The sequence below is a fragment of the Misgurnus anguillicaudatus genome, unplaced genomic scaffold, assembly GCF_027580225.2.
Source record: "Misgurnus anguillicaudatus unplaced genomic scaffold, ASM2758022v2 HiC_scaffold_28, whole genome shotgun sequence".
NCBI lineage: Eukaryota > Metazoa > Chordata > Actinopteri > Cypriniformes > Cobitidae > Misgurnus > Misgurnus anguillicaudatus.
Window position 1 is genome coordinate 615,885 of NW_027395278.1, and position 12,828 is coordinate 628,712.

Consider the following 12,828-nt stretch of genomic DNA (forward strand, 5'->3'; position numbering starts at 1 on the left):
TTTGAAAAACAAAACAAAACAAAAAAACGTATGTTTAAATGTAGCTTGAATAAATTGATTGCAACCACTTACCTTAAAACATTTAGAAATTTTAATAAATCATTTTATTAGTGTGTGTGCTTACACTTTTTATAAAAATATCTAATTTTGTGTCCAACCAAAGGATATTATGATATTGACCAATTTTATAAGTACTGTATTTTAGCTTTATTCTTAAGGACAGTGAAGAGTGACTTAACTTTTTTTAGAAGTGGAGATTTTCGGATGCACTTGCAGTGAAAAACAGCACTGATGTAAATGTTAAACATGTTGTGAAATATAAGATGATTATATGACTGGATTTTAAAAACTTGATTTTCCGTTCACTCTTTGTAATTCAATCTGGCCACATCTCGCAAACTTAAAGCATTCTTCTAGTTAAAAAAGCACTTCTCTGCTTCTATGTTCAGGTGAATCGCCTGCAGTCAGAACACAGCAAACTGTCACCTTAGAGCAGCAGCTACAAATTCAATTAATATGCAAATTGGTCCAACTTGATGAGGTGTCTTAACAAATAACCCTGAATAAAGATAAGCTTGTTTAAGGTTGTTTTTTAAACAGGCGCCCACCCAATGTCAAATCATTGAGTGACAGACTCTTAAAAGACCAGCGCTGGCATAACTAAGTTCATACATCACAATGGCACCGCGCTAAACGACATCTGCTGCGAATCAAGACATTTAAGAAGCAATATTTAATGTTTTTTCAAGCTGTAGTCTAGATTGAGATGGAGCCAATTTACAGCACAAGGTCGGTCTGGGATTGTTTTTTTTTTACTTTCACAGTTAACAGAAAATGTTTCAGAGTTTGGTTAACGTTCTGTGAAGTTTTTTCTCGAAAATGACAAACGAACGCTTTTGCAGTGCATTTAAATTTATGCCTAGACGCTTTGATCCAAAGCAACGTACATATTAAATGTATATACGTTTATCAGTGTGTGTGCGCTGAACCCATGACTTTGACAATGCTTTACCAACTGAGTCACAGGAACACTTTTACCAATATTCATGCATTCTTTGGGAGTTTTATACATTAAATTGACATCGCAAGTGCTATTTGTTACCATCAACTGCAATAAAAAGCAACATTAAAGGGACATTCCACTTTTTTTGAAAATATGCTCATTTTTCAGCTCCCCTAGAGTTAAACATTTGATTCCTACCATTTTGGAATCCATTCAGCAGATCTCCGGGTCTGGCGGTACCACTTTTAGCATAGCTTAGCACAATCCATTGAATCTGATTAGACCATTAGCACTGCGCTAAAAATGACCAAAGAGTTTCAATGTTTTTCCTATTTAAAACTTGACTCTTCTGTAGTTACATCGTGTACTAAGACCGATGGAAAATTAAAAGTTGCGATTTTCTAGGCCGATATGGCTAGAAACTACACTGTAATCCCTAACAGTTGTACTAGCTCATAACTAATAAGGTCATAACAGTCAAATGTCGTTATGGAGTTGACCACACTATAAAATATTGAGCTCTTTTGAGATTTATGCCACTTTAATTGAATAGGGCTCAATATTTTGTAGCTAATTTCTGTGGAACACTCAAAAAGTTTATGAACCACACAGTAGTGTCATGACGTTATTGACGTCATGACGTTCCTGTGGGTGGGTCTTATCTCTCCCTCAGGAGTGTGGAGTCAGCCATCTTGAATTTGCCCTGATGCGGGAAAGTTTTTGCCAGCACGTGTGGATGGGAACACAGTTTAATTTGTTTTAATTTGTTTGTAATGTCCAATTTTACCCCCCCCGCTTCAAAACACAACTACCTCGGTTATTTTCATCAGTCTTATTGCCCTCCTTTTCTTAAGCGCCGTCTTATCATCAGCCCTGATTTGGTAAGTAACTCTTAACGGTTTATATTTATTGAATATCGATAAATAGTCTTATATTTTTAAACTAGAAATACATTTGTTCAATGTGCATTGTGAATATTTGTTGTAAATAGTTTACAAATCCAAGTAATCGCAACGTTGGAAGTTTTGAACTACATTTCCCATAATGCATGTATGCCCGGCCGGGACATTAACGGTGGAGGTTATGCTGCGTTCCAGGCAACCTGTAACCCGTAACTCACGACTTCAAAACCACGACTCACGACTTTGAACTGGGAGTACGTCGATCTAGTACGAGTTCACGGGTGGGAAGTCACGGGTTTGACTGCCGTTCCAGTGCACTTTCACCGTAGAAGGTTGTAAAAACACGAGTTACAGGCTGCCTGGAACGCATAAGGTCGTGAGTCGTGGTTTTGAAGTCGTAAATCACGGGTTTAAAATCATGCCTGGAACGCAGCATTAGTTTAAACTTTCTGAGGCAGAGAGATGACGAAAGCATAAAGTTACACCATATTCCCGGTTGTTGTTTTCGCTGTTCGCCGTTAATGCATGTGCTTACTTTGAGTATATTTATTTCAGTAACTTAAGTGTCCGCGTTACACCGTCAATATTTTACGTTGTCGAGCTGTCTGTCTGTATGTGTGTGCTATCGTGAAACGAACAGTAATAAACAACATAATGTGAGTGTGTTATCATGATGCTAACCAGGCATGTGTTTTTATTTCTTCGTAGGCACAAGTGTGTGGCTTTGAGATCATCTCGAAACTATTTTAACAGTTCAGGTAGGATGTATTAGTGTGAAATAGTGTTATTAAGAGTTTGTTTTATTTTTACGTGTTTCCACAGTTGTTCGTTTGCTATTATTTAAATGTTTTCACTTGAACCCTTTATTAATACTTTGTTAAAACAACAACACTAGAAAAAACAGATCTATAAGCACACAACGTTGATGCTTTGCTTGCTAATAACTAACTTGCTCAACTTTTAATGTTTTAATTTTTACTAACATTATAATTTTTACTATAATTAGTGTACAATTAATGTTTTTGATAGATTTGAAAACTTTTTATCTGTATATTAACTTTTTAAATTTAATTTATTATTATGTTTTATTTTAAAATGTTTTTAAAGATTAACAAATCATCTTTGCTTGCATGTTGTGTACAGATATTGGACTACAACGAGTGCTACAGAGGGTCATTGTTTCACCATCAGACAGGTGCCAACAGGTGAGTTTTGTAAATGAAGATTTTCGCCCTGAATTTTTCACATTGTTTAGGTTTCTGCAGCAGAACAGACTTAATCAAATTACTGATGTGTTGTCAACTGATTGGCATTATTACCCCCCATTCAAAATTTTATAACACATTCTAACTTTGCCAAAATTGCAAATCAGGGCTGAAATGGTTTAGACTTTAATTTAAAATATTTACATTGCAGGCTGAAGTTGGCCTAATGGAGTGGAAGTGCAAGTTGTGTTCTGCAACTTCAAATACCCGGGGGAAATTATTTTGGCACTATACTGTACTTCATTGCCAATATTCAAGAGTGTCCCCCCTGCCATGTCTCTATGACAGTTGCATTTGTACTTTTCCATCTTTTGAAGCGATGAAAGCTCACCTGTCAAGATGTCATAATGATTCATGTAGAGTAGATTCAATCGAAGGAGCATGCAGTTTTTTTACATGTCCTTTGTGTAACATAAAACAGCCCTTTTCTGAGGAAATTCTTTTTGGTCATTTAAGAAGACATTTACGAAGTCATGAGATGGTAGCATGCCCATTTAAGAACTGCAACTACAAAACAAATAGCTACTCAGCGTTTAATGCACATAAAAGTAGAAGACATGGTGGTGATTCTGACTTTGGTGAATTTGTTGTATTGGCAGACAATGATAGTGCCCCAGTTGTAGCTGCAGCAGAAAGTCTTGAAGAACCTGCTGGAAGTCACAGTGCAGGGTCTGCGGACACATTTGATCTTGACGATGTAAACAGTCAGTGTGACACAGACACTTTAAGAGCCCAGTTGAACCAAAACTTGGCATCATTATTCTTAAAGATGCATTCTATTCTTCATGTATCTGACATGGCATCTCAGGAAATAGTGGAACATTTGACTCAATTATTTTCCTTGTCCCAACCGATACTCAAACATGACATAAGTGAGGTCTTTCAGAGTCATGGCATTACTGTCAGTGAAACCATTCTAAATGAGGTTGTCAGTACTGTTATGGACAGTAATGTTATTGTCAGTGCCACAGCAAAGGGGAAGCAGTTATCCTCAACCAAGAGAAGGAAAACCTTCATTGAAAATAATTACCCTGTGGTAAAGCCTGTACAGTATCAGCTACAGCCAGGACACACGGCAGTGCATGTTCCCATTCTTGAGATGATACAAAAAATCTTCAGTCATACAGATATTCTGGAAAAAATTAAAGAAACAAAGGTGGCACAAAACAGTCATTATGTAAGCCACCAAGATGGTTTGTACTTCAAAGAGAACACATTCTTGTCTTCAGATCAGTTAAAGATAACACTTATTTTGTACATTGATGATTTGGAAATAGCCAATCCACTTGGCACATCACGCAAAATACACAAAATCTGTTCAGTTTACTGGACGTTTGCTGATCTTCCAAGTAAATACCGATCGGCCCTGCATGTAATTCAGCTTGCCGCTTTATGTAAAGTGGCTGACATACAGACATTTGGCTATGAAAAAGCACTTGGTCCTTTGTTGAGAGACCTCCGTACCCTTGAACAAGATGGGGTATTCATTGAGTCTATTGGTAAGGTAGTTCAAGGAACTGTCATGTGTGTAGTGTCCGACAATCTTGCAGGTCATGATTTGGCAGGCTTTTCAAAGTCTTTTAGAGCAGAATATTTTTGCAGATTCTGCACAGCAACACAAGCTAAACTTCAGACTCATGAAGTTGCAAGTGGTGAATTCAGTATTAGGACAAAAGACAGTCATAATAGTGATGTGTATGCAGTAATGCATGGGGATAATCAGAGTCAGAATGGTGTTCAGGCAGATTGTGTCCTGAGCCAGCATCTAGAGCATTTTCATACCGTAACTGGCTTTCCACCTGATGCCCTCCACGATCTTTTTGAGGGCATTGTGCCCGTGGAGCTCGCCCTGTGTATCGGAGAGATGATCCGTCGCAAATACTTCACCCTTGAATATTTGAACGAGAGAATTCTATCGTTTCCATACCAGCACACAGACAAGGTTGACAAACCTCATAAAATACCACAGACCTTTGCTGTAAAGAAAAGCATTGGTGGTAATGGCCATGAAAATGCCACATTGCTAAGACTGCTCCCTTTGATTATTGGGAATGCAGTTCCTGAAGAGGATGGAGCCTGGACTGTGCTTATGGACTTAAAAGAGGTAGTAGAGTTATCGCTGTGCTCAGAATTCACAGAGGAGTCCATCCAGTATTTGCAGTCTAAGATACAGGATCATAGAGAGATGCTGAAAGAAGCCTTTCCAGATTTTAAACTCCGTCCTAAGCATCACTACATTGAACACTACCCTGACCTTGTACGCCGTTTTGGGCCACTTGTACACTTGTGGACAATGAGGTTTGAGGGTAAACACCGTTTTTTCAAGAGAGTTGTACACGACACACAAAACTTCAAAAATGTGTTAAAAACACTTGCAGACAGGCATCAATACATGGTAGCATACCATCTCAGTGCCTCAGGATTCTTCAAACCTCACCAGCAGACATCAAATGTCTCTTCTGTGCTGGTATCAATGCTTCCAAATGTTGCCAAGACATACATTCAACAAATAACAGCAAGCAATGTTATTTACAGCACGTCAAAGGTCTGCATTGATGGAACCGATTATGTTGTAGGAATGTTTTTGTCTGTGGGAAAAGAGGGGGGACTGCCTAATTTCTGTAGAATTGAACAGGTTCTCCTGGTTAACAGTAGTGTTGTCTTTCTTTGTCAAGAGCACAAATCACACTACATTGAACACCTGAGATCTTACGAACTTTTCCCAAACAATCTGGCTGTTCACACCCCATCAGAGCTAAATGACAAAACGCCTCTCTGCGCTTACAACATAGATGGTAGATTGCTCTTGACACCCAAACGTTTCATCTTATTAAACTGAAGATTTGTTGCAGCAGGTAAACAGATGAACTAGGACTGCACGATAAATTGCACGTGATTGTCACGCATCTCATCAGTAGAGTCGGTTCCTTGTTTAGTAATAAATCGCTATCAGCTACTTGTGTAGCATTTACTACACCGAGCCATAGTTTACTTACAAGTGGGGAGATATCGCATTCATAATGGCAGGCGATTCATCCGTGATTATGAATGCGATATTTGCCAGCTTGTCAGTGAACTACGGCTCTGTGTAGTAAATGCCGCTTCATCTTAAAGCAGCTGATGGCGATATACTACTAATCAAGGAACCAGCTTTACTGATGGGATGCGCGTGACGATTGCGTGAAATTTATCATGCAGCCCTAAGATGAACACATTCACACTCGTAAAACAATATCTCTTGGAGTTGTGCGGACCAATGGGTCCATGAATAAACTTCCGCACTACAACAGCTGGCCTTCCATACATCCCATCTTTCAAGTGGTGTTCCAGTGTTTGTGTGGACCAGTGGGTATGTGGATGTGTATATATAGTATGTGTCACCTCCAATTTTAATGAAAATTAACAAGTTTTTGTCTTTTAGAAACCAAAAGATGACTGCTGCCCAGAAGCATGTGCTGCGTGTGTATGTTAACCGAGAGACCGCCCTGAAACTTACTCTACTTGAGCGACCAAAGTCAGTGGAGGAGCTGAAAGAAATAATGCAAGAGAGGTTCAAGCCAAGACTGGATGGGGACTTTAGCCTGCACTATGAGGATCCGGACTTTGATGGTGATCTTTGCCTTCTTGTGGACATCCAGGAGTTACCAGAGAAGGGCACATTGAGAGTCGTCAGACCTGAAGGTGACACTTCATCTACTGCATCTTCTGACACCGACATACTCCCACATGCACCTGCGTTACACCGCCAGAAGAGTTGGCCTGATCACTTTGTTGTTCCTAGTTTTGGTTATGAAATGGAGCATATACTAGAAGAAGGAAATCGTGTTCATGAAGAATCAGGAAAATTGCTGAAGTTAAAGAGGTCACAGAAGAGTGAAATCCTTAAAAAAATGGCAGAAACGATCTATAGTTTTAAACCATACCCACACGAAAAGGAATTGGCAATGGCTGCTCAAGCTTTGATTACAGCTCATCCATGTCTCAGAATGACGGCTGGTGAAGACGGGGAGTTGGGATGGAAACGTCACATAGGGTACAAGGTTGCGTCTTACCGTAACAATCTGGCCAAAGCTGGGGTTGCAGAAGTAGCCATCAACACAGGGAGGCGGAGCCGAAACAACCCAGACAATGATCACCCCCATCAAAATATAAAGAAAGCTCGAAAAGCTGAGGTCAACTACATCATCAACCTACCGAAGGATCAAACTTCAGCCACTCTGGAAACAATGAGAGAAGAAATCATACATGAAGTTGAAAAGACTGAGAAAAACCAATTAGTCATAGGCAAGCTCATGAACACAACCTATGCCCTTCGTCGCCAAGAAATTGTTGGATCTCTTGTAGCTCCACGAGTGAGAGACATTGTGGACAGATGGCCAGCCCTACTTCAGGAATCACAGGTAAAATAAATAATTAAAAATCTTTATCATTATTTTATTGTTCTCCTTGTTGAGAGCAATTTCCTTTAAAGAATGACAATTAACTTTCTATTTTGACCTTGGTTCTGACTCATCCCTAATAGAATTGCTTTGCTTTTGCTACCTGTCAACTGAAAACTTCTTAAAATACATTCACAATTCTGTTCCTAATTCATCTTTGTACATTTTTGTGTTATTTTGTCCATGTAACAGGTGTTTGCAGAGTTCCACCGAATTAACAATGTTAACCTGCGCAATCAATTCTACAAGGAGCTGGACAGACACACGCCTAAACTAATCACCTTGTTCAGAGACAAGGCCATCAAGACTGGCAAGATAGCGGAGGAGCTAGCCAAGCTCATGAGGATTTATGACCTTCAGGTGAATTTTTAACTTTGCATGATTCAGAAACAGATTATTAACAGATTGTTTGTAGAGAACTGTAAGAAGCCATAGTCTGAATTGCCTCTAATGTGGCCCAAGGTTAAATGATTATGGCATGAACACAACGTTGTCTCATCAGAGATCAGTGTCTTGACAAGATGCATTCAAAAGAGGTACCCTAAAAAGATACTTTAGCAGCTTCAATTTGAAGAAGTCCAAATAACTACTGTTTTCGTAAATTTGATTAAAGGAATAGTCTACTCATTTTCAATATTAAAATATGTTATTACCTTAACTAAGAATTGTTGATACATCCCTCTGTCATCTGTGTGCGTGCACGTAAGCACTGGAGCGCGCTGCTACACTTCGATAGCATTTAGCTTAGCCCCATTCATTCAATGGTACCATTTAGAGATAAAGTTAGAAGTGACCAAACACATCAACGTTTTTCCTATTTAAGACGAGTAGTTATACGAAAAAGTTTGGTGGTACAAAATAAAACGTAGCGCTTTTCTAAGCGGATTTAAAAGAGGAACTATATTGTATGGCGTAATAGCACTTTTGGGAGTTCTTCAACTCGCCTGAAAAATCCGCTCCCCTTCTCCCTCTCATAATGGGAGAGGGAGAGTGTTACTGCGCCGAGTCCAAGTACTCACAAAAGTGCTATTCCGCCATAAAATATAGTTCCTCTTTTAAATACGCTTAGAAAAGCGCTACGTTTTATTTTGTACCACCAAACTTGCTCGTATAACTACTCGTCTTAAATAGGAAAAACGTTGATGTGTTTGATCACTTCTAACTTTATCTCTGAGTGGTACCATTGAATGAATGGGGCTAAGCTAAATGCTATCGAAGTGTAGCAGCGCGCTCCAGTGCTTACGTGCACGCACACAGATGACAGAGGGATGTATCAACAATTCTTAGTTAAGGTAATAACATATTTTAATATTGAAAATGAGTAGACTATTCCTTTAACAGTTTTAAGTGTTTTTCCTTTGTGAGTTATTAAAGTATTTACAACAGAAAGTTATTCATATGATAATGTTTTACTGAAGAAATGGTGACCCAAAGTACTGAATCTACCATCTAAAGCAGGGATGGGCAACTTCGGTCCTGGAGGGCCGGTGTCCCACAGAGTTTAGCTCCAACTTGCCTCAGCACACCTGCCTAAAAATTTTCTAGTATGCCTAGTAAGACCTTAATTGGCTGCTTCAGGTGTGTTTAATTAAGGTTGGAGCTAAACTCTGCAGGACACCGGCCCTCCAGGACCGAAGTTGCCTATCCCTGATCTAAAGCAATGACCACCATCAACATATGGAGCTATTAAACACTTAGATTTTATTAAGTGTTTGCTCTGCGTTTGTGTAATTACTATTGTAATGGATATTTTTTCTCCATCTAGGAACAGCGTGATGTAAATATGAGACGGGCCCTCGTCCTTCGTGCACTTCCTGTGTACCTACGTGAAGATGCCTTCAAGTTCTTCAGGATCTGTAATGTAAGTGTACTGGCCTCACTACCAATCCCTTTGCCTAGCTATTTAGTCAGCTTAAACATATGACATCACTTAAAGGACTCTAGGAGAACCAGGGGGGTGTTCCAGAAAGCGGGTTATGTGAAAACTCAGAGTGAACACTGAGATGAGGGAAACTCGTGAGACTGTTCTTATATTTCATTTTCTTCAAAAGCTAATATAAAAGAAAGTGATGTTAAATTCAAAATGAAAAGACAACTGCATTTAAAACTTAGTGACTTATCTGTGTTAGTGATTTTTATTACGGCCGCAGCCAGAAAATGTTTGCTTCCTGTGTTCTCCTGTTGCCATGGTGAATCACAGTATAGAGGGTATGCACATGACGTCACCGTCAGTGAGAGGGACTGCGGTTACGCCCATTTCGTGGCAAAAGACAGAGCAGCAGCATTTGAGTACAGCGTGACATCGCCGAAAACGCGTCGAAATGGGAAAAAGCTGTATGTGATAGACTGTACTAACACTGGATTTCCACTTATTGCGGAGCAGCTGCAGATCGGCTCCGCTGCATTACGGCTCCACACTCCGCCGTCCGCCAATATTGCATATTAAAATTTATTTAATACCCAATTACATTAAGTGTGTTATTTTACTTGAGTAAAAGTAAGTTAATGTACTTAATGAGTTCAGGGTTAGGCTCAGAGTTTGTTGAACCTCCTTTCTGGAATACCCTCCAGAACCTGTTTATGAAGTTTATTTGAGTTGTTATTCTTCAAACTGGCATGTAGAAATTACATAAATGAAAAGGTAAGTATAAAGCATTCCACTTAAAGGAATAGTCTACTCTTTTGCAATATTAAACTATGTTATTACCTCAACTTAGACGAATTAATACATACCTATCTTTTTTCAATGCGTGCACTGTACAGCGCGTTGTGAATGTGTTAGCATTTAGCCTAGCCCCATTCATTCCTATGGTACCAAAAATTTTTTTTATTTTGTGGCACCATACTTACTGGTATAACTCCTCATGTAACAGTCTTTAAATAGGGAAAACACGGAAGTTTTTGGTGGCTTCCCTGTTTGGTACCATGGGAATGAATGGGTCTAGGCTAAATGCTAACACATTTGCGATGCGCTGTACAGTGCACGCATTGAAAAAAGATAGATATGTATTAATTCGTCTAAGTTGAGGTAATAACATAGTTTAATATGGCAAAAGGGTAGACTATTCCTTTAACAAAAGTATGCCAACAGATAGGTGTGAAACTAACATAAGATATAAGCATATGAAAAGAAAATAGTTTAAACATGTAAGTTGCAGTCTAAGTGCTAAGTGACAGTAATCTCTAGACATCATTAGCATGATTTGTATCCTTGAAGGGCTGAACTCATTCTTGTCTTATTTGTGTGTTAGTCAGCAGATGGTCCAGACCTCACTGACACTCCAGTGGCTCTCCTGACAGTTGTCACGGATGAACCTACTGATGCAGCCCTCTTCAGCCCTGAGAGCATCAGTATTGTCGTGGAGGATGAAATACTTGTGAGTGGTCCCACAAATCTGGCTGACTCATTTCTCCTGCTCTTTGGGTACATCTATGCACTAGACCTTCAGTACCCAAAAAATCTTGAGCTTACATTTACATTTGTCCAAAAGGTTGTCATGTGTCTTGAGGACAACAAACCACTAAAAGGGCGTCTACTGACGCTGAAAAATGATTTGTTCAATGAGTGAATTACTCAGAGTTGAGATGGGTATTGAGGAAGTTTTTTTTCCATTTCTTTCGGTCCATTTCCGCCTCTTCTACCTCAGATTTAAGGTGTGACACTGTTTGCCTGTTCTACCTCAGATTTAAGGTGTGACACTTTGCCTGTTCTACCTCAGTTTTCATACATTGATTGTTAAATTTTAAAAACATTGATGTATTGCCCAGCCCAAGTTTTTGTACTAAATATGTTCAATTCATGCACTATACATGTTTAATGTTCTGCTGCCTAATGCCTACCTTGATGCATTGCCTTGATGTTGTCAGTTGAAGTACGGCACAGAAAAAAAACAGCACTTTATTTGAATGTTGTATTTTAAAAAAGTGAGTTGCAGCCTTTAAGATACAGTAGAATCAAAACGTGTTAAATGGCTCCACATTCTAATAGTTGTCGTTGTTGAGGATAGATTATACTTAAAATCTTATAGATTTTATCATGAATCCTTTGACTTTTAATCCTATTTTTACCAAAAATACTGAATCTACCCTCTGTAGCAATGACCACTATCAGAAATGGAAATTATAGCACTTAATGTACTTTAAAACACATTTTGTTTTATAGATTTGTTTTGTCACAAGCACTTTGTTTTGACTGATCCATTTTGATTCGTGCCTTTTTAAAAAGCACATTGTGTTTAATAAAAACAGTTGTTAAATTGTTACTGTGGTGTCACTTTTGTGTTTTCTAACATTGCTAGCTGATTATAACTGTGTAGTGGTCCGACATCAGTATTTCAGTTAAGAATTAATTTTGAGTGCATGTCCCACATTAAGTTGAGAATATTAAAAATTTTTGAGTGTTTTTCCCACATTATATGAGTTGAGAAATATTTAAAATTTTGAGTGTATTTCCACATAATATGAGTTGAAGAATATTTAAACTTTTGAGTGTATTTCCACATAATATGAGTTGAAGAATATTTAAACTTTTGAGTGTATTTTCCACATAATATGAGTTGAAGAATATTTAAAATTTTGAGTGTATTTTCCACATAATATGAGTTGAAGAATATTTAAAATTTTGAGTTAATTACTCCCTAATTATAAGTTGAGGAATATCAATATTTATAAGATAACATTGAAATAATTTAAGGCAACTGAAAATGTAATTTTTGTTTTATCTAAACTTAAAACATTTAAAAACATCACTAAAATATTTTTGTGTAATCTGTTACAAAATAATTTTTGAGTTCTGTGAACTTATTAGGTTTTACAGTGTATACTCTCATTCTGACGTAATAATCAAGGACTTTGCTGATGTAACATGGCTGCAGCAGGCGTAGTGATATTACGCACTGCCCGAAAATAGTCCCCTGCCATTGAAAGTTACCAAGGGGACTATTTTTGGGCACTGCGTAATATCGTTGCGTCTCCTGCAGCCATGTAACATCAGCAAAGTCACTGATTATTACGCCAGAATGTGAGTATAGTTCCTAGACATATCTGCCTAGAAAATCACAACTTTTAATTTTCTGTCAGTCTTAGTATACAATGTAACTACAGAAGAGTCAAGTTTTAAATAGCAAAATATTGAAACTCTATGGCCAGACCTGGAGATCAGCTGAATGGATTTCAAAATGGTAAGAATCAAATGTTTAACTTTAGGGCAGCTGGAAAAT

General features: G+C 38.2%; 1 protein-coding gene across 6 annotated transcripts; it reads left to right on the forward strand.

The window, feature by feature from the left end:
* The first annotated feature begins 1,433 nt into the window (after window positions 1-1,433).
* On the forward strand, window positions 1,434-12,020 carry LOC141348986 (uncharacterized). 6 transcript variants are annotated; one of them, XM_073864798.1, is made up of 7 exons: window positions 1,463-1,884; window positions 2,614-2,663; window positions 3,049-3,110; window positions 6,592-7,570; window positions 7,802-7,969; window positions 9,375-9,470; window positions 10,861-12,020. In XM_073864798.1, exons 4-7 carry the CDS (start codon window positions 6,602-6,604, stop codon window positions 11,176-11,178), a joined length of 1,551 nt encoding a protein of 516 aa, XP_073720899.1. In that variant the 5' UTR covers window positions 1,463-1,884; window positions 2,614-2,663; window positions 3,049-3,110; window positions 6,592-6,601; the 3' UTR covers window positions 11,179-12,020. The 6 variants fall into 6 exon arrangements, with proteins under 6 accessions (XP_073720895.1, XP_073720899.1, XP_073720896.1 ...); XM_073864799.1 differs by lacking the exon at window positions 1,463-1,884 and adding an exon at window positions 2,356-2,459; XM_073864800.1 differs by lacking the exons at window positions 1,463-1,884; window positions 2,614-2,663; window positions 3,049-3,110 and adding an exon at window positions 6,381-6,519.
* Window positions 12,021-12,828: the final 808 nt, after the last annotated feature.